This window comes from Lissotriton vulgaris, unplaced genomic scaffold, assembly GCF_964263255.1.
Source record: "Lissotriton vulgaris unplaced genomic scaffold, aLisVul1.2 SCAFFOLD_799, whole genome shotgun sequence".
NCBI classification, from domain to species: Eukaryota; Metazoa; Chordata; class Amphibia; order Caudata; family Salamandridae; genus Lissotriton; species Lissotriton vulgaris.
In genome coordinates, this window is record NW_028241902.1 from 798213 (window position 1) to 820085 (window position 21873).

Sequence of the window (21873 nt, forward strand, 5' to 3'; positions counted from 1 at the left end):
CTAGTGGATAGGAGAGTACTGCTGAAAGGATACTGTTCGGTTGAAGCTGGTAAACACAAGAGACAAACCTTCTGATGGCGGCTGCAAGAAAATTTGTGTGTGGCACATTACATTTGTGAGTGGTGTGGATGTGGTGAATCTGTTGTCTGCCTGCAGGTGATTGATGTGTGTTTAAGTGTATGGTTGAGTGTAGTGTTTTTTCAACTGCTTTGACGTATTCTCTTATATGCAATTGTCTCTTTCTGGTTGTCAGCCCTGGGAATTTATTGATCGCTAATGTGTTATTCACTTAAACACACTGTTAGTCCACCCATCAGCATAAATAGTATAGAAACACAGATTTTTACCTTGACAGTATCCAGTGCATAAATTGCACAAAGAAAAATAATAATAAGTTTCAGACGCTAAAGTTTTGCTCAGAAGCCCTCAGCTGAACTTACTGATTGACAGTGTGATGAACAGCAAGTCTGCACAGTCTTGATTCCACCTCATGGCTCTTTCATCCACTAGATAGACCCTGCTCCATTTTGCAGGTTCCTGTGTTTTTCCCCCTGGCATGGTTTTCCTTCTTTTTCTTCCTGCTTCTTTCCCCCTTGTGGGTTTTAATCTCTGTCGCTCAGGGTCAGAGTCTGATAAGGAAAAACCTGAGTGCTGGGGGCCCCCACCTGCAACTACAGACTCAAATTAAGCACTGACAAAGCACCATGTTCTTTGAGAACCACATCACAAATAAAACCCAGGCAGTGTGGTGTCAGCATTTTTTCTGTCAAAAAATTAAAGTTGTACTAACAAAAATCGCATTTTATAGATATTGCCTATGCCCTTATCCTCCCACAATTAGAAGGTGAAAACAATCTCCTCAGCATCATCTCTGACTCCATTAACCGACTTTTCGCAACAAATAATTAAGGGACATTCGAAAATATATATTGCTACGTCGATGCAGTTTTCTAGAAATGCTGAACCACATGTAACACTTTTGACAACGAACTCGATACTATAGCTAGGAGAGAAAATGGCAACTCTGAAAATCACAGCAACACCAGAAAAAAAAGCATTGCCAGACTCAAACTTTACAACTGCAATAAATTTAAAATCCAGAATCTTCCATTTAATATTTCTTACATGAATATGGAATAACATACCATCAAGTCAGATTCGCCAGATTCACCAGATTCTCTTGCCTTTCACAAAGGATCTCAAAACTCCATTCTTCATCGTCGCCAAACAATACCCGTCCTCTCAGTTTATGTGTACGTGCGCCCCACATTTATCTTTTGTATATTAACACAGAAACTTTCAGAGACCGCCATTATCCTCACTGCTGCAAAACCATCCCCCAGTAACAAAATCACCTCCACTGCAGAAAAGGGCCCTCACCCTTCCAGCCTCCCCGGGAAATGCCCGATGCCCACTACATTTAGGGCGGTCCTGCTCACACCTAGGTCTGAACTACGTAAATGCCACATAGGATTCCTAGAAAACTAGTCAAGACTGGCAATAAGTACTGCCTCTGTAGTACTTAAAACACGCATACTGCCTTTCATCAGAGCACAACATTTGCTGCATTCTCAACCACGGAGAAAAAAAGGGATCAACCTCCGTCAGCTGCAGGGAAAAATTCAATGATAGAAGATGACAAAAAAGAAGCAAGGAAAAGATCAGGGCAGCATGCTCAAATGTTCTTTTTGTACCAAATACTTAACCGCCCCTTTTAATCTAGGAAATCCCGATAGCTGCTCTGCCATGTTCCGTCACTCTTGTTTCACAGTCCTCAATGATATAGAATATGCTGGAAAAGGCACAGATAACCTTCTGATCAGACCTTAATAAAATGTAAACCAGGAGAAACAAGGGCAGCGCTATACGAATTAAAGCATTTAGGGGCATGTTATCAAGAACAGTGTTAAATATTATCGCCGGTTTAGCGGCAGAAAACTGCAGCTAAAGCGGCAAAAATGGGCTTGATAATATGCCCTTGAGAATTCCAATAGAAGTCCATGTTCTGGTATGAACATGGGCTTCTATTGGAATTCTCCACGGCATATTATCAAGCCCATTATCGCCGCTGTAGCGGCCGTTTTCTGACACTAAACGAGCGATAATTTTAAAGCCCTCCCTGATAATATGCCCCTTATTTATTTCCAAAATGCAGCCCTGCTTTGCCAAGCCTTAGCTGTAAATAAGCGCCTGGACCTAGACCGAGGCATAGACACCATCAGATGTTCCATCTACATGGAGAAGAGGTGTCAGGCGCTAGAATTAAAGGGACATTGTTCCATGCTCTAGAGAATAATTTACACTAACGTAAGTTTTAAAACATAGGAATGTACATATATACGCTCTGCCTTAAAAGAAATTCAAGGACTCAGGTTAGAGAGTCATGTTGACTCACATGAAGTTATGTTTTACCACAGTATCGCAGTTGAAAAATGTACCTCCAAATGTATCAAGAACAATTACTTTGAGTCTTAAAATATTGTCTTGTAGAGTTAATGATAGAAAATCTATACTTACATTCTGAAAATGTGGGAGTCAATGTTGTGGTCCCAATATAATAGTAGGCTGGTCTGCGGGGTCGATAATGTGACATACGACCTGTGGGATTCTGTTGGGAGTTCCAGGCCAATCAAGAGTTACGGGGCCTAAACTGTAACAACCAGAGCCCTTTACAACTGGTGTCGTGGATCTTTCCCTTACTACTGGACCCAAAACTGGGCACCACAAATGCCCTTTTTGCAGGTGACCCTATGGGTAGTGAAGTTGGGCACTCCGAGTCTTATTCAGGGAGGTGGTTTTGGTGCAGAACAGAACTCATGAAAGCATAAAGTAAGAGTTAATTAATCATTATCTAGCCAGTGCTTTTCCTTGAAAAAACCCAAGCCACAGCAGTGATCCATATCTAAGTTCTGCAACAAAAATCCACCAAAGGTGGGTGCGATTTCAACAAGTACCAAACTGTCACAGGTGCTTCCGGAACTTTTTTTTTAACTACAATATTCCTTTGAGTGAAGCCTTCACTAGTACTTCTTTTGTGACTCTGGCTTCTCTAGTTATACTTTTCAGGGTAGGTGAGAAGATTATGCTATCTTCATTCAAGCACAGATTCAATGAAAGAGCTGCTTCTATCTGGTCCCACTGCAAATTGTCCAGGATCACAAGGCTTTACCACATGGACTGGAAGTGCTACCTACCCTGGGCTACAACAGGCACATGCTCAATTCTTCTGATCCAGCTCCTCAAAGCTTTCCTTTTCTAGGATGCCATCTCTTTGTGAAGGGATACTTTCAGTACCCCTCATCGTAGTCAGTGAACTCCTTCTTTCAAAATGATTGCCAGGCAGCTCTTTCTAGCAGGATGCAGAATTGACAAGTTTCCAAACATGGATAGGGGATTTGGCAGTTAGCCACCCCAACTATGGAGTTCAAAGGTCCTTTTTAGTCTCACTGCATGAAGTCACTGATCAATGAGAATTTGTGGCATCATGACTAGTGGTTTCTGCCACATGTCTGCATCTTACCTACACCATGTTTGCAGACAGGGTTTGTGTATTCTACAGGTCAAGCTCTGGGAAAGTTTTTCAGGCAATCCGTGATTAGTGTGCGTGCCTCACAGACATGCCAAGACACAGCCACTGTCCTTCAGTGTCATTGGGAAGATCAGGTAGGGGCTGGCTTGACTCTCCTGTCTCACCACTCATCCACTCCTCTGCCTGTTCTGGAGGACACTTCTGGTGAGACTGTACCAGGTAAGGGCAAGGGCTGCCCCTAGACTTGAAAGGGACCTTCTGCCACTTAACCTGCACACCATAGAGTCAGGACCAGTTCAAAGGACTTAAGAAATGTTTAGGAGGAGCACCACAGTTAACATTTATGTCTCATAGTTGCTCTCAAACCTCCATCTCAAGTACCACTCACATACAGGAGATTCCAAATCCGTATCTGTGTTGGAGTGTGCAAGCACAGAATAAACACATCAGACTCATCCTACTTCATGTTAAACCTCCCAGCAACATGCATGTCCCACATAAAACTGAAGGACCTGGTTCTGGGGGAACTGGCAGCCAACTTAAAACAGGAGAGGCAATTAAGTAACTCTCGGTGTGTACATAATAGACAAAACTGTCCTGTCTACCCAATGAGTCACTACCACCACTGTCAATCCTTGACAGCATGGTGAGCTGACAGTTGTCATACTCATGAAGAGGCTGCACATGGAATGCCGCTCCAGACCAGAGACCCAGCTTTAGGTCGCATTCCATGTCAGTGTGAGCTTTGTAGTACATTCCTGATTGACGTTTGTGCTGAGGCCAAAAAACAAACATTATTAGAAACGTACCACATATACTCAGAGCCGGGGTGCATGCTCTCTCAAGCAATAAAGTTGACCCTATCCATCTCAATACAACTACTAATATGCCCTATACTTATTATATATGAATATTCTGCAGCACCTGCCTCCCAAGAAAGGACTGGGGACAGCCCTGTGCAACCTGCCTTTCTCTCTGTTTCCCGCAAGCTTCTTCATTGTTTCTATGTCAAAATTTCAACTACAAAATTATAGTGACACGAAAATATCAATCAAGAAATATTGTTGACAAAAATATAAACTCACAATTCCTATAATGTAAGTGATAGAAATATTAACAGTTAATCTATAGTACGTACAATATATTGACTATATGTACAGTATTTTGACAACAAAAATGTAGTATTTAACAATATACAAGAGTTAACTACAATATTAAATACAAAAATGGACACAACAAAATTGACAAACTATAGTCAAATTAAAAATCCATGCGATGCAATGTAACTTTAAATTATATTAGTTTTTAATCAAATATATCATATTGCCTAACTTTTCGCAATGATAGCCAAAATATTCTTTACATTTCTAAACAAAGAAACAATATCTATAAAAAGGTGTTTTGTTTTAAGATAATGTTTATTATACAAAAAAGTGTACTTTTTTAATGCATTTTTTCCAATACCCCTATATATGTAATTACAAAATAATGTATGCATATTGCGTTTTGGCTAACTATAAACGTTTATTACATTAAAATATTAAGCAAATTTCATGGAACTATTTTCTTATTTGAAGTTAAATCAATTGCAATGTTAAAAAGTATTGTTTTGGAAAGAAAATTGAAACTGCTAATGAAAATGCAAAATATAAAAAATGTATCTCGTTAAAATGTTGGAAATTATTATTATTGTCATTTTTCAAATGTAATTACATTTTATATCCTATCCCTACTCTAAAGAATGAGAGAATAGTTTAAAATGTAAAATCAGCACCCCAAACATTTTCCAGAATTAACTGCTATTAAAGGGTATTCATTAACTATTGAAACTCCAATCCTACAAACATTGGGACACTGAAGACTCATAAGGGCATATTTACTATTCTGATCCCACTCTCAAAAACCAGAAAGTGAATACATTTTGGGGGAGGGGGCTATTCAATATTATACATCGAATCACCAAAACATTGGGAAAAGTACATATGATTCGATCCCAATTCTGACAAACACTGGGGAAAGCATATATAGTTTTAGGGGGTGGAGAATGTCATTTAATATTCCAACTAGAGTATTAAAAATATAGGGGAAAGCGCATACATTTGGTAGTTTGGCAGATTTACTATTGTGAGTCCAGTTCCACAAACATTGGGGAAACTGCATACATGGAAGTATGGGGCTGTTTTGTTTAGTATTCTAATGCTATCCTCTCAACTTCTGTGGACAGAGCATATATGATGGGGGACTATATATACTATTATAACTGCAGTTTTACAAAAATTAGATTCAACAAAGTACGTGATGTGTGGCGGAGGGATGTGAATTTACTTCACCATCTCCAATCCCATAAGCATGAGCAAAGTGTATACATGCATATGTTGAGCGGGTAGATGAACTATTCTTACTCTAGTCCTACATACTTTGTGTAAAATGCATATATGGGGGTGGGAGAGAGAGCATTTACAAGTCAAAATACATTTTGTAAAGTACATAAATGTTGAGGATTAGGTTATCTGTTCGACTTTCAGTCCAACATAAAAAGAAAAAATGCATACAGCAGAGAGTGTTGAAATTTCCAATACTAACTTCAGTCCTTCAAACACTGCTGAAAGCGCATAAACATTGGGGGCGGGGAGATATTTACATGGTTACAAATATTGAGGAAGGTTCATAAATTGTCAAGTTTACAGTTCTAACTCCAGCCCCACATGCACTGCGGAAAGTGTATACATTTCTAGGGGGGCTGATATCTACTAGTGAACCTCTGGTGCCACAAATACTGTTGAAAGCACATAAACATGAGTGCTGGTGATGTTTACTATTTTAACGTCAGTCCCACAAATATTGTGGAAAGAATATAAAGTACATGGGGTTTTAATTTACTAATATAACTCCTGTCCCACAAAAAATTGGAAAGTGCATAAATGTGTCCTGAGCCAGAATTACTATACAACTCCAATCCCACAATCATTGGGAAAAGTTATTATATTTAGGTGGAGGGATCTGATTTACTATTCGCATTCTAATCCTACATCACTGGGTAAAGCACAAAAATCAGAAGAGAGGTGTGATTTTCTATTCTAACTCCAGTCCCACATACCTTAGATAAAGCTCATACATTTGGGGGAGGGAATGATTTTCTATTCAAATTCCAGTCCCACAAACATTGGAAAAGTATATAAATTAGTGAGGAGTGTCATATTTACTAGACAAAATCCTATTATGCGAAAGTAGAAGAGAGTCTATAAATGGACTTGTGTCAGATAAGTTACTTTAACTCCAGACCCTGAAACATTATGAGAATAACTAACATTTTGGGTTCAAATATAATAAGAATAACCGCAAAATATTATTTAAAATCACAAAACCTAAAATTCTGTAATCTTGAGAACCAATTTAAACCATGTAATAAAAAGTACACATTGGAAAATCTAATTTATTAAGAAGAACCCAAAATTAAATCGAAAATGTACCTCAAAACAATCCCATAACACCATATATAAAAAGTATACATACACCATACAATTAAATACCAAAAATGCAAAGTAAAACATAAAAGCACAATCCAACATCTTGTGCAGAGGACCATGTTAAAAAAAAATATGTCCAATAATATAGGAGCCCAATACATACAAAATTAAACATACCATTACATTTAATAAAATAACCAAAAATCCTTTAAAATGCAACATTTTAAAACAATAAATATAGACACATGAAATGTTTCATAATGTACAATACCCTACCCAAACAATCTCCTAATGAACCCCACAAACCTTCAAGTTCTTTTTAAACTACCCCAGGAAATATGAACCTTGGCTCAAAAAAATATACAAAACACAATAAATCTGACATAAAACATTAAAAAATGTAATATTTAGAAAACAACAAATAATGTGCTACATAACGTAAGTTTAATTCGCTTCACACCTAAATGCCCAAACTATCCATAACCCGGATAAATATTGCTACAATAAAGAATTAACACCAACAAAATATGAAAAACAAACAAAAAAAAACACCTCCAAAAAAATGTTTAGAGCTAAAGGAGTGCTAAACATAAACATTGCAATTTTAAACTGTACTTAAAACACAATATTTTAAAATAATATATATGTAACAATGATTTTATTATCAAATAGAAAAAAATATATATTCAACTTCAATAATATATCCCACAATATTTTGCTATCCTGATATTTTTACTTATGCGTTGTATTTAAAGTATAGGTAAACAATGAGACTTGATATTCAGTACCATACCTCTTCATCTGATCTTCCAATCTTCAAACCTTACATGTCCCGTGTTGCAGTTATATACTGGCTCGCCAGCTCTTGATCACAAAGCATTCACTTCCCTGAGACTCTCCCTGCAATCCTTTCTACTTTTCATCACTCACCCTGTCCAACCCCAACTTCGAATAGACTATTGCTGCCCCTATCTCTTCTATAACCTGTTGTCTTTCTTTGCCCACCATTCTCCACCTTCTAATCTCTTTCTTTGCACTTATTGTTGATCGAATTCCTGTCACTGCCCCAACCTGCCAATCATATACTCCACTCTCCCAAGACTCTTAGAAGAAAAGTTCACATTTTCCAAGTGTTCCGTGATATTGAATCAGGCTAGAAAAATTAAAGAGCCACACCACTAGACTTTTCCGTGAATGAAAGATCAGTCAAGGCCTTATCGCAAAAGGTTTAACCTCAGGAGGGAATGTGGCATTAGCCTATTCTCTAACATGAAAAGCACGAGCTCTGATTCAGTCGTAAAAAAGTAAAAGGTGCAGGTGCTGGCATGGGGCATAAAAAGAGAGTCATCCCTAGGCCTTAAAAGTTCCCAATACGAGGTTTTGTTATCAAATGATCCTTCACCCAACCTTTGAGATGAAGGGGTCACACCCGGACTCACTAGCAGTAAAGAGATGGAATAGCGCTTGTACTGGGATATATTAATAGGATATTTTTTAAATGCCCACCATTTCAAAAATCTGCAAATTTCAGGCCTGGCGTACCAAACCTTAAAAAGAGTGTTAATATAGAACCCAGAAGTGAATCAGTAAAGTCTTTCCAAATACCCAAGGGAGTTCTGAGGCTCATTCTGTATCCCAATTAGGAGGTAGCATAAAGAGGACGTCTCTTCCTGAGATTCATAATGAAATGTATCAATAGATTGTGACCCCAATAGCAGTCATACCCATTGAAAGGTTACAGACTCCCAGGTTGGAGTGATAATTGATTCACAAAGTGGAAGCTGTGTGAGTGGGACAGCTTTCCCTTTAAGAGTCATGCCAAGTTTCTTCGGGGCAGCAAGCAGTGGTGCAGAGGGCCGCTGCATCCTCACCCCTATATTCCTCTTTGATTCCCAAAGGGACTTTTTTTTTCACAGAAGCACACATCCTTTTTACAGACAAGGCCTGCTTGAAGAAAAAGTTTGCCATTTGTAAATGCCAATGTGTGGATGGAGACATGATGTTTGCCGGCCACCATCCTTGCATTCACAGCCAATTGCAGTGGGTCGACCATGGTAAACTGCCTAATTAATATTCATCAGGCAGATAATTTGTTCACCCTTTGTGAATACGCATTTTGTGATGCGACCTTTTAGTACATAGGTTGCATTGCAAAAAAAATGTCAGTTAGGCCGCAAAAGGCAATTTGCATCCAATCATCACGACCTGCCTAACATACATCGGGTCCTTCATGCTTGAAGGAAGTGTTCTAAAATGATGGGAAGAAAAATTTGTTAATGGTAACTTAAAAGTTCTAAGCTATTTTTAAGTAATTCTGGCACATGCACCTTTCAGAGAAATGACAAATTAGAGAGCTAAACCTACATGAGTAGGATAATTGCTGAACGTGCTTCACAAATCACCTCAGAATTATTCCTTCATTCATGCAATTTAGGAAGGTGTCAAAAACGATTTTTATACCATCTTCCTGCCACTTCTATTCTCCTTACTTCATCTCACTTTGACACTGTTTTTCTCATCTTTCCATCATTTGCATGTCCTTTTATCCTCAGATCACATTGTAATCATAGCTTCATGTCTCTTTATCCTCCTCACAGGGTCTTGGTATCCTGTTCTTTAAACAGCACTCCACTGCCCTTTGGGATTGATCCCCAAATTAGAAATACTAGGGCTGTTCATAGTATCATAAATATTACCAATACATTTTGCAGTATTTCATGGACGTTAAGGAAATTGCATAAATCGTGGTAGGCTGGTATCTAGTGTACATTTTTTACACATATATATATGTCAAATGAAAAACTAACACGAAATACCGGCAAGAGATTGATTTGAGCAGAAAATGTTGCTGGTTGAGAAATTCTCCGTGAGAACCAGTTTACAGCGAATAAAAAATTATGTGATATCGTGTAACGGGAAATTTCACGAATTCCACCGATTTCATATAACGTAAATTTCATGATTGGAGTTAACATTTTGCACAGATCCACCAAATGCCCCCAATAATACCAATCAATAGCAGAACCCTGTTGGTCACAGGACAATCTGCCCCAATCATCACAATACAGAAGCACAATCAATGATTTTCCCTAGCTTTCCCGACACCAGAAAGAGTAACTTCTTGTAGGGTAAGCATTGAAAAGAAACACTGTGAGGTGGTGCGGGAGTGTGTGTGCCGTGACTACAGGGCGCTGCCAAACCGACTAACAGCACTGTGTGCATTCATCACTACAGCCGTGTAAATCCATGCCATTGATTTTTTGCTGATCCCTTTGTTAGGCAAGCCTGTCTACAGGAAAGTTCATTTTAGAGACCATCCAATTCCCTCCGCTGTAATCAACATTGCAGGTACTTCTTTCATTATGGCCTCCTTGGGCCGCCATTTAATTAACAAAGAGCTAACAGTGTTCAAGTGCTTTCGTTTAATGTCCTGCCACTGGGTTCATATATTTAACCAGGGTTACTGTTATCCTGTCTAGGGGAAGCTGGGCCTCATTACTAACCAATTACATCTGGTTTTGTCCTATGAAGTGCACTGGACAAGGTGAAAGACCATTTGTTTTCAGAATTATTGTACTGTTTGGAAATGTTACCTCTCCTCAGATGTGCGACTGAGGACAAAAGTAGGGCATGCAGGAATTTAGCTCCTCTGCATAAAACAGACACGGTCGAACTAAGAAAGAAAATAGGCTGTGGTACCAAAATTAAAGTGGCACATGTTAGATATTTACATAGCTAAAAAAAGTGGTTCGTGTTTGCAAACTGGAGCAGTTTTGAATTTGTAAAAGCACCCTGTATAAGTGTTTCCTTTTTCAAGGCATGGAAGACTGCATGGATTTGAGCCTGCTGCAGGTAATGTTTTTTTCAGCATCATGGACATCAACAGAAAAAAACACAACCCAGTAATAAGAGGCCTACAAACAGCCAGAACCCCACCCAGCCCATACACTGACCTGTCAAATCAATTCATCGGGCAGTGCCTGATTTTCGTATAGGCCTGTCCAACCCTGGAAACAGCAAGCTCCCCAGGGGGGATTGGGGGCATGAGACCTCCTCTGAAGTTTGAATGAAAATGGCACTGTTAGGAAATGCGATCCTGGAAAGAAACCTCACTGAACTCATTTTGGAAAAAGAATGGCAAATCCCTTTATGACCAGCGTCTTGTTTCTTCATCTGAAAATTAGGCGCGTTCATAATTGATTCCTCCAAACACCACCAGTAACATCTGTCAAAGAAGTGACTTTACCTCAATATGGTAAAAATAGAGAACTAAAAAAATTTGGTGTCATGGGCGGGAGGTATGATAACTGAAATATTCTATTAATACATAAAAAGCACCACAGGAGAGCTATTTCCCAGATTTGTCCAAAACACTGCTGCTGCTGTATCAGAGAACAGTCCTCACCTCTTAAGAAAGACATGTAAGATGGATGACTAAAGCAATTTCCAATCTCCTGAATGTTAATGATAAAGATATTGTGGGTGAATACAAGACCATGAAACAATTAAGACAGTTGTGTGTAAAGTTTGAAGTTGCCATGGATATGTAAATATTGACATCATGGGTGTTGTTGTTCCAGGGATCAATAGCAAGTGTAAGTGACACTGCAATTGGCAAATAATATGGGGCACAGGAGAGGTGTCTGTGAGGTCATGAAAAAGGGAGTTTACATAATTGGATGACTAAAACAGGGGAAGCAGTTGCGCAAGACCAGTTGGCCAGTACCCTGAAATATAAGACAGTAAAAGGATAATGATTCTGGTAATGTTCATAGTTAAATACCCAGCTTACATGTGAAATATAAATGAAAAGGAAAGCGGTAGAAATTCTAGACAGTCATTGAAGAAGTATAGCTAGCCCACAAAATGAGATAGAGTACAATAAACAATACTAAGGGGCACATTACGATCGCGGACGGACTTGCGTCCGTCCGCGAGCCCTGAGTAGGAGGGAACGTCCGCATGGGCTGCAGCGTTCCCTCCTGTGCAATTAGGATGTGACCACCATCCTGGGGGTCACATCCTCTATGTTTTACATTGCGGCGGGTGTGGCTTCAAGCTGCACCCGCCGCAATGTTAAAAATGTATACATTGCATTTGTATGCAGAAAGCTGAAGGCACTGCGCGGTGCCTGCCGATTTCTGCATACGAATGCAGGGGGGTACCAGAGGTACCCCCCATGTGCACCCCCCACCCCCCCCTTCACCCAGGGGGCCCGCTATGGGCCCCCAAGGGAAATATCTGTATGATTTTCCAGGGCGGAGAACCCGCCGCGGAAAAGCATTTTTTGGCAGCCATCCTAATATGTCTGGCGATATTAGGGCTTTCCCACCGCGGTTGTAAGCCAACCGCGGCGGAAAAGCGGTGGACTGAAACCAAGACCCACCAGCCATCCTAATGTGGCGGTGGGTCTTTGGTGGGTCCGCAGAGGATTTTCCGCATCCTCCGGGCTGGCGGTGGCTTTCGCCGGCCCGGAGGATGCGGAAAATCCTCCATCATATTCGGCCCCTAAGTAAGGGGGAATAGGCTAGGGATGCAAACACTGATCCACAGGGTCTGGATCAATGGCGAATTTTAGAATATCTGCATGAGATATATTTAAGAATAATACATTTATCAGGAGAAATTGGAATTATTCATACCCATCGGATTCCTAGAAATCCTGCCATGGATCTCACCCATGGGGATCTATGTTGGACACTCAAAGACTGAAAACAGAATGTTATGTTGCTGCTGAAATTTGATGGAATATGAGATTGACATTGTTTATTTTCCTAATGTAATGTTGAATTAGCAATTGTAAATTTGATTGTGAAAGAGGATGAAAAGTCAAATATGAAACCAATGATAAAAGAAGGAGGAAGAGGTGAGGTGAAATTGACAACTGGTTGATGAAACGCTTGTAGAAGGAGAGAAGTAAATACCAATAGCAAAAAGCATTGATTTGTTTTCATGTCTGGTTGCTGACATTGAAGGACTGGGTTCTTTAAGACCCAGCGGTGCCAGGGCACAACACCTGAAACCTTCGTGGGTAACCTGCTCCGGCGTACGAATGACAGAGACACGGGACACTTCCTTCGGCGTCAAAGATTCAAGGTTTATTTACTGCAGGGAACACAGAAGTCACGACAAGTACAACACGTGCAACTTGGGGAGACTGCTTCAAATTGGTTCTGTGGATCGCTCCTTTTATACAGATTTTACCCATAGGACAACATGGTACACAAAGGTTTACAACCCGGTTCCCATAATTATCCCCCAGAGGGGTCGCTTTGGTCACTTCGATACACATAAGGTCCGGAACATAAGTGCGGAAACATTTGGCGGTTCACAACTGTAAAAACCCATCTTCCCAACATTAGCGCATTCCAATCGGCAGTAAAACAGATCGAAATAGGAACAAAGACAGGTGCAGAGGAAGACGGAGACAGTGGCAAGATCGGAAAGGGTGTAAAAGGGGAGGTATCGGGAAACACGAGATACAGGCATCAAAAGGGACGTGCCTAATGAGATGCACGGCTGAGACAATAAACCGGCACGGCAAGATGAGCCTCGAGCGGGGCCATCTGCCTTACAGTATCATCCCCCTCGTCATAAAGACACTTACAAAGAACATGTGTCTTCCGCAAATATCTTGGGAGTCCCAGGGTCGCGAAGCGGACAGCGTCCGTTCGCTGGCTACTTGAGGGCAAGAGACAAAATGGATGCCGTATCTAAGATGGAACCCGTGGGTACAGATGGAAAAACCCACATAACAAACGAACGGTTTAAGTTAGCACAGCGAAACTGCGCACACTTACCAAACTCGTCATTTGCGGTTCATAGATACCAGACTCGACCATATTCGTGCGAGTCGAAAACATCACTTACAATTGTCACGGAACCTCAGACGCTCCTTTTGCCCTCATGTAGGCAAGCACTAGTCGGAATCATATTCGATATTCATCAGACCATCGAGATGTTGCTGTAGCATAGCTCTGTCCAACCGAGTCCCCTTGGTAACAGGTGGCTGTCTCATACACGTTGTAGCACAGAGGCCACATAAGGCAGGACCGCACTGCACACAAAGGCAACACGTGAACAGGAACGCCACAACGACTCCGATGATCATCAGAATCTTCCAACCCCAAGTCGACATTAGGCCCCAAAACCACCCAAGCAGCGTCCAATCCCCTACATCCACGTGTATGGATTCGGAGATCTTATGCAACTTCGAGATGGCTTGATAGACAGTCGGAGCGTTATCAGGAATGAAAATACAGCAGCTCGAATGGATCACCTTACATACCCCACCTCGATCTGCTAAGATCACGTCTAAAACCATACGGTTTTGTAACGTCATAAGTCTATCCGCCTGAAGTTCAGTGGTGATATTACCAAGGGCACTGGCAGTAATATTAGCTGTCGATTCTACCACTCGAGTCAACTGTCTCAGGTTCCTACTGTTAACCATAGGTCCCCAAAACGGGAGGAAACCCTTGAAAAAGTCTCCTGCCTCTTGACCGGCAGTATCCTCTTCGCTAATTACGCCTCTAACAACTCTAGTCTTGTGATAATCTGCATCTACAGTGAACGTCGGAGGCAACAAGTTTGCGATGAAGCATGAGCCCATGAAGTCAGAGGGCAACCATGCATATGCACGATCATGACAGATAAAGTATGTACCCTTGGCGGCCAGGAACACAGGGGACGAGACCATCGGCAGAATGTAATTTTCAGTGCAAGCACTCTCTCCAAGTCGGGCTTTCGATCTTCGGCCGCGACCTATGAGACAAAAATTACCAATGTGGGGTACGACCCATATCGGAGGCGAGCTTTAAGCTGCTTTTCACTAGTGAACACACTATATTCGCCTCTACTTAGGACCCTATAGGCTTGTACCTCTTCTTCGGGAATAAGCGAGGGATCGTAGATATCGCTATCTAAATCCTCTATTGCTATAGACAAAGGTTTTTGATACAAGGTAGGACCAGAGTAGGGGGAACGTGGTTCTCGAATGGGGTGGAAACCCAGTGCGCTTCGAAACATTGTCTGAAATGCTCGAGCAGACCCTTGGGAACTATACGGTAACACCAGATATGGAATTCCCTTATCCGTAGTATGTGGCATCAACCCACACACCCAACAATTAGTAGTGTTAACCACTAACTGATGCTGATGGAGGAGCTGAATAAAGGAATTGTTGCGGAATTCTGCACGTCTAGCCTGCTCGTGTTCAGGTAAAATATGAAAAGAATGAGGAGAAGCAGTGGAGGTAAGTTTAGGGTCAGGGGTCGGAGTAGGTAAGAAGCAAAACATCGTGTAATACACCCCACCCGCCAATAATGCAGAAACAGTCAAAAACAACACGAATATTTGGAATATAAAACATTTGGTACGACTGAGTTGCTGCAGCTTGAATCTATGAGCCTGAGCTCCTTCCAAATCCGTCAACTTCGAAAATGCCATTCCCTATGACCGTCCGCAACGTTTCTTGACGCACTTCGTTCTGGGTAGCAGCAGTCAATCCCTAGGAGTTCCCAGGAACCGACGGTCTTTAACCTAGCGTCAAGACCTACTAACCAGAAGGAAGTACGCGCGCGGCCCTACGGCCTTTACTTCACAAGTGTATATGCAAAAACAATGTCTCTCAGCTGTGGAAGCAAAAAGTGTAAGGAACGAAGCTCAATGAATATGTACAAAATAATTACAGTGATACGAATGTTCAAACTGATCGTGGAAAATGGGATAATGCAATTATCAGGGGACAGAAAATGATCTTTTATTAGTCTTTAGTGCTGGATCGCAAAAAGTATCGGGGTTTCCCCAGGACGTGTCTGTTCGTCAAACAAAGGATCCGTTGAAGGGACCACGTCCTGTTGATCAGCTGAATGTTTTGGTCTTGAGTCTTTTGCTGACAAATGTTCAACAATGTCTTTCTGCTGCACTGAGGTTGTGCGTCGCTGAAAGGTACAAACGCCGGCAATCCTTCGGTTTCAGTTGATGCAATGCCTTTCCTCACCCACGAGTCTGCTGGCAACGGGATAGGGACTTTTTTGTATGGGTGGCGTGCACCCAATTCTTCCGCCCCTCAAGACGAACTGCAGTTCTCGTGGCAAGGAGGACCTGGTAGGGTCCAGTGAACCTGGGATCCAAGTTGTTCTTGCGCGAGAAGTTGCGCGTCACCACCCAATCTCCGGGCTGGAGCTGGTGGCCTGGACCCTCCGTCTGCGTCGGCAATGCTTCGTGAACCTGTTGGTGAATTAACCTCAGTTTAGCAGTCAAGTCATGAAGATAATCGATCAACATTGGATACTCAAGATCACAGAAAATACCTGGCCTAGGAACCCCCCAAACATTCGCAGGACGACCGAACACTATTTCGTAGGGACTAAGCCCTACTCGGGAGTGTACAGTCGCCCTAGTTGACAGTAATGCTAAGGGTAAAGCGTCAGGCCACGAAAGACCAGTCGTAGCCTGAATCTTTGCTAGTTTTAGTTTAAGGGTGCCGTTATACCCTTCAACCAAACCAGCTGACTGGGGATGATTGGCACTATGGAATTTCTGATTAATTCCAAGGCCCTTGCATACACTCTTCATCACACTCCCCACAAACTCACTTCCGTTATCTGACCACACAATTCTAGGCATTCCGTACCGAGGAAAGTATTCCTTCAGTAGGATTTTCGCAGTAGACAAAGCAGTATTGTCTTTGAGAGGATAGGCCTCGATCCATCGGGAGAATGCGCAAACCACAACTAAAACGTATTTCAGGTTATTGCATTGCTCCATATGGATGAAGTCCAATTGAATCACCTCAAAGGGACATGAAGGGGGAGCAAAACTGCCAGGAGGAGTTGGGGTTCCCTTGCCAGGATTGTACATCATACACACCATACAGTTCTTAACCAAGCGTTCAGCACATTTCGTAATACCATCATTCTTCCACACAGGGGACAACAATTTACAAATACCTTTCGCGCTAATATGTGCTAACCCATGCGCCATTGTCACAACGGCCAGCACATATGCATTCGGTAACATCCATCTTTTCTGTTCCGACAAATCAATCCAACAACCATTCGCATCCAACTTTCCCGTACTTTCTTTCCACTTCATCTTTTCAGTCTCGGTGGCCTCATTCTGAATTGCCTTTACACTTTCGATAGTGTCCTCACACATACTCGATTCTGTAGGCCACCTAACCGAACTCGTCACATACATTCGAGTGCTAAGGTTCCGGGCAGTCTCCTTAGCAGTCTCATCCGCAAACGCATTACCTCGACCCACATCATCCGTCACCTTACGATGCGCACTACATTTGACAATTGCCACTTGCTTAGGCAACGTAAGTGCATCCAAAAGATCATTCACAAGCTGGCCATGCTGAATCTTCGTACCATGCGATGTTAGAAAACCTCTCTCTCTCCACAACCGTCCAAAACTATGGGCGACGCCAAATGCATATTGGCTGTCGGTAAACACATTCACACGTTTCCCTTTCGCTAACACACACGCTCTAGTGAGAGCGATCAGCTCTGCAGCTTGGGCAGAATTCTGATTTAATCGTGCAGTCTCAACAACAGTATTCAATGTTACAACAGCATAAGCAGTAGTCACATCACCATTCGGCAACTTAAAACATGAACCATCCACATACAGTGTACCATCTGGGTCTTCCAATGGAGTGTTTTTAAGGTCCACTCGACCTTTTGTTTCCTCCTCTGTCCTCAAATAACAATCGTGTTCTGTTATTTCATCTGACTCTGAGCTAATTGGTAACAAAGTTGCCGGGTTCAGGACATTACAACGTTTTATTTGAATGTGGCTTGCCAACAGCGTCAACTCGTAACCAGACAACCTCGCACTCGTCAAGTGCTGAGTTTTCGTACGATTCAAAAGAGTATCGACTGCATGCGGAACCATCACCGTAAGCATATTATCCATGACCAATCCTGCTGATTGTCGGATAGAGACCGCGGCTGCCGCTGTTGCTCTCAAACAACTCGGCAATGCTCTAGCTACCGGGTCCAAGGTCGAGGAAAAATATGCACATGGACGTTGCTTATCACCAAAAGGTTGCGTTAAGACGCTCAAAGCACAACCTTCCCTCTCGTGAACATATAATGTAAACGGCTTACTATAGTCAGGAGTACCTAACACAGGAGCCGAACACAATGAATCACGTAATTCAGAAAAACTTTTCTGACATTCTTCCGTCCATGGTAAAGGAGTCGAAACATCCTTGCACGTAAGAGCCACTAATGGTTTCGCTAGCAATGAAAAATTTGGAATCCATTGCCTGCAGTACGACGTGATACCTAGAAAGGCACGCATATCTCTTTGGGTTTTTGGCACAGCCATTCGCGCAATTGCTGCAATTCTCTCTGGGGTCAACCGCCTTCCCTCCTTTGACAATAAGTGACCTAGATAGGTTACTTCTTGACAACAATATTGGAGTTTAGAAGGTGACACCTTGTGATTTAACTCGCAGAGATGTTGCAGCAGCGATACCGTAGCAATTTTGCAAATGTCCTGAGTATCTGCAGCTACCAATAGGTCATCAACGTATTGGATTAAGGCCGCACCAGCCGGCAACCTAAACGCATCCAGTTGACCCTTCAAGGCTTGACTGTAAATCGATGGACTTTCACAGTAGCCCTGAGGAGCGCGTTTAAACCGGAAGCTGCGTCCACCAAGAGAGAAACCGAAAAGGTCTCTGCTCTCCTCTGCAATCGGGATGCTGAAGAACGCATTCTTCAAGTCAATCACCGAAAACCACGATGCAGAAGCTGGAATCAGAGTCAGTAGCGCCGTGATGTCAGGCACAACGGGGAACTGAGGAATCACAATTTTATTCACCTCCCGTAAATCGATAACAAAACGATAAACAGGTGGTTTCGAAGGATCAGTACGTTTTAGAATGGGCAGTACAGGGCTGTTGCACACGTTTCCCCGTGTTTCCTCAATAACGTCTTTCTCGATCAAATCATAGATGATCGCTAACAGTGCTCGTTCACCATCAAGGGAGATACGATATTGGGGAATACGTGGCAACCGCACATTGGATTTCAACTGAACAACATAAGGTGAGATATCAAGTAGGCCCACATCATTTGGACCTGTTGCCCACAAAGACGCAGGAAGAGAACTCAATTCCGGTGGAAGCTTATCGAGAGACAAGTACATGGGAGAGACAACCCTCTCTCCCAACGTAAGCTTTACACCCGCAGGAGAACAATACAAAGTTGCATACAAACGTTTAAGCAAATCCAGGCCCAAAAGATTTTCACCACAACCCGTGGTCAAAATCAACGGAGCTTCTAGCTCACGAGGCCCAATTTTAAGGGGCAAAGGGCGCGAAACTGGATTGCTAACGGGGGCGCCAGAGAATCCAACAGAAACATTTGTTAAGCCAGACAAAGGTGCGCCAGGGAGTTTCGAATGCTTAATGGAACTTTTCGCTGCACCAGTGTCCAACAGAAAAGGCTCAACGACGCCCGATGTAGCAACTGCGACGTAAGGCCCTCTCTGATCAACCGGAACTGATACCACTCCCTCTCCTTGTCTATGGCTGTCCTAGTAATTACTGTCGTCAGTTCCCTGATCGACGTAATAATCGTCTACATTGTACTGCGCAGATCGTCCTTGCGACGATCCACGTTGATCAAAACAATTATCGGAATTTAATGAGTTATCTGAGCGATCGTTCTGGGCACCACGACCTCTACCACGTGGTGCCTGCTGCGAACCACCACGACCTCCTCTAGATGAGTTACCACTATTACGTTCATTTAAAACAGGACAATTGAATTTGATATGACCCTCCTGTCTACAATAGGCACATTGATTGTACCCCAACGAGGATCTTTGGGAAGAGGAGTCATTACGAGATTGTGATCTATTCGATTGCGGCTGCGATCTATTTTGTTGCGAAGTATTCTGATTCGAACGTGGAGGATACGCTTGCTGTAGCAGCACTTTAGTTTTAAGCTCTTTCGTCTTTTTATCGGCACGGTCGTTCTCTTCTTTCTCTCTGTTCTCATAATATTGTGCCGTAGCCAATATCTGAGCTGAAGTGGAAACGGCCCATGCACTTTCTGAATTCTTTAATTTATTGCTCAAATCGGGCAATAAGTTCGAAACAAATTTATCCACAAACAACCTTTGACCACCCTCAGTGCTCATATCCTGACCACTATGATCGATGAATGCCTCCTCAAACCTCGTAAAGAAGTCGGAGACACTCTCGTCCTTTTTCTGCTTACAAGCTGACAATTTGTCCCAATTTACCCTCATAGCTGGCATAAGAGTTTTCATTAACGTTATTATTCTTTGAGGGAGAGCAGCAATCAACTGTTCAGGCTTAGCACCACCAACTTGCAACCCATCCGCCGCTATAATGGCCGCCCAATCACCACCTAATTCGTTTGCGTGATTTTCCTGACGAATCTTAGCCCATACCGGTTGCGGTACAACATTGCCAAACAGCATGTCAATATCGGCAAGATTCATTATCGTAGCATCTACAAGCTGCGATAACTCTTTGTAATACCCTGCAGGATTTTTGCGAGGGTCAGGCAAAGATTGCTTCACCTGCAACACTTCTGATCTTTTCCATGGGAGATGTATCCATACTCTCTGAAAATACGGCAGGATAGGTGGAACGTGAGCAGCATCACCTGGCATCAACACGGGTGGAACTTCACGCATAGGAAACTGACCAGACTCATCTGGCTGTCTTTCGACATCCTCAACAAACAAGGCTTGAGGTATAGGAGTGGGACGAAAAGATAACAATCGTTCAACAGCACGTCGAACATTGGTATCCACTATCAGTCCAGCCGAGAACTGAAGTTGTAGATCGGACAAAGCGGTCAGCACCTCGTCAGGTGCGTCGGCCGATATCTGATCGCGAAGGACCTTACACATTTCCTCGAACACAAATCTCTGGGTTGGTATATTTGAACTGACAAAATGTGTCGAGTACAATACGTGGTGGATTTCTAAGGGGGTTGCGTCATCCAACCCATCGCCATATTATATAGCGAAGCACGTTCCCTATTACCAGGAAGCTGACTACGTCTCTGAGGACCATCGGAATCAGCGGACCCAAGAACAGGTTCGAGCGAATGAAAGAAACTAGCCGCAAGAGAAGAATTACGACTACGAGTAGAGGGAGAAGTATAGGACACAGGACTAACAAGTGAAGGGGTAGAGACAGAAACAACAGCAGGGGTTAACAAAGCAGGAGCAGTAGCGTGAGCAGGAGTATGTGGAAGCGGAGGAGCAGTAGGAATAGCAACAGACGAAGGAGCAGGAACAGTCGGAAGAACGGGTGCAGGTTGAGGAACAGGCAAAGGAAGAATAGGTGCAGGAACAGGTACAGGGGGATCACAGGGGCTGTGGTACCCTGTACGTACGGAGGTGGCGATTTCATAAGATAGGACATTAAAGGATCCTCAACTGACTCATCCTTCTTTTCCGACTCCGTAGGCAAAGCAGGATGGCATTTATCTATAGTCATACGCTGTAATCTGTCAAACACTTCCTTTTCCTTAACCTCCTTATCATGCTGAAACTGCTCTGCTTTCTTTACAATGGTAGCAACATTATCTCTCTGATTTCGTTTAGTCTGTCTGATTTCTTTCTGTCGGGCTTCTTTACGCCACAACCGAAAGGCATCAAACATGGCCGGCCTTGACTTTTTCTCAAACAATTTAACCTCTAGATTATCTAAGATCGGGGCCTCGAAGCTACCATGTGGTGGCCAGCGAAGGTCACCGCCCTTCTTCGTGTATTTGATCCAGTATTCATTAAAAGTAATCGGGCCTAGCCCATGTTTACTGTACAGTTCATAAGTCGGAGTTCCAACCGGAGGTATCGGACACGAGTCCT

At 42.6% G+C, this 21873-nt stretch overlaps 1 protein-coding gene across 1 annotated transcript in view; it reads left to right on the forward strand.

The window, feature by feature from the left end:
* Positions 1–21873, forward strand: part of LOC147669146 (sodium/calcium exchanger 1-like) — a 592080-nt gene that overhangs the window by 523157 nt on the left and 47050 nt on the right. Inside the window, exon 6 of the mRNA XM_086948194.1 lies at positions 10276–10344. Coding sequence (XP_086804320.1) covers positions 10276–10344 — 69 coding nt within the window. The remainder of the gene's footprint in view (positions 1–10275; positions 10345–21873) is intronic.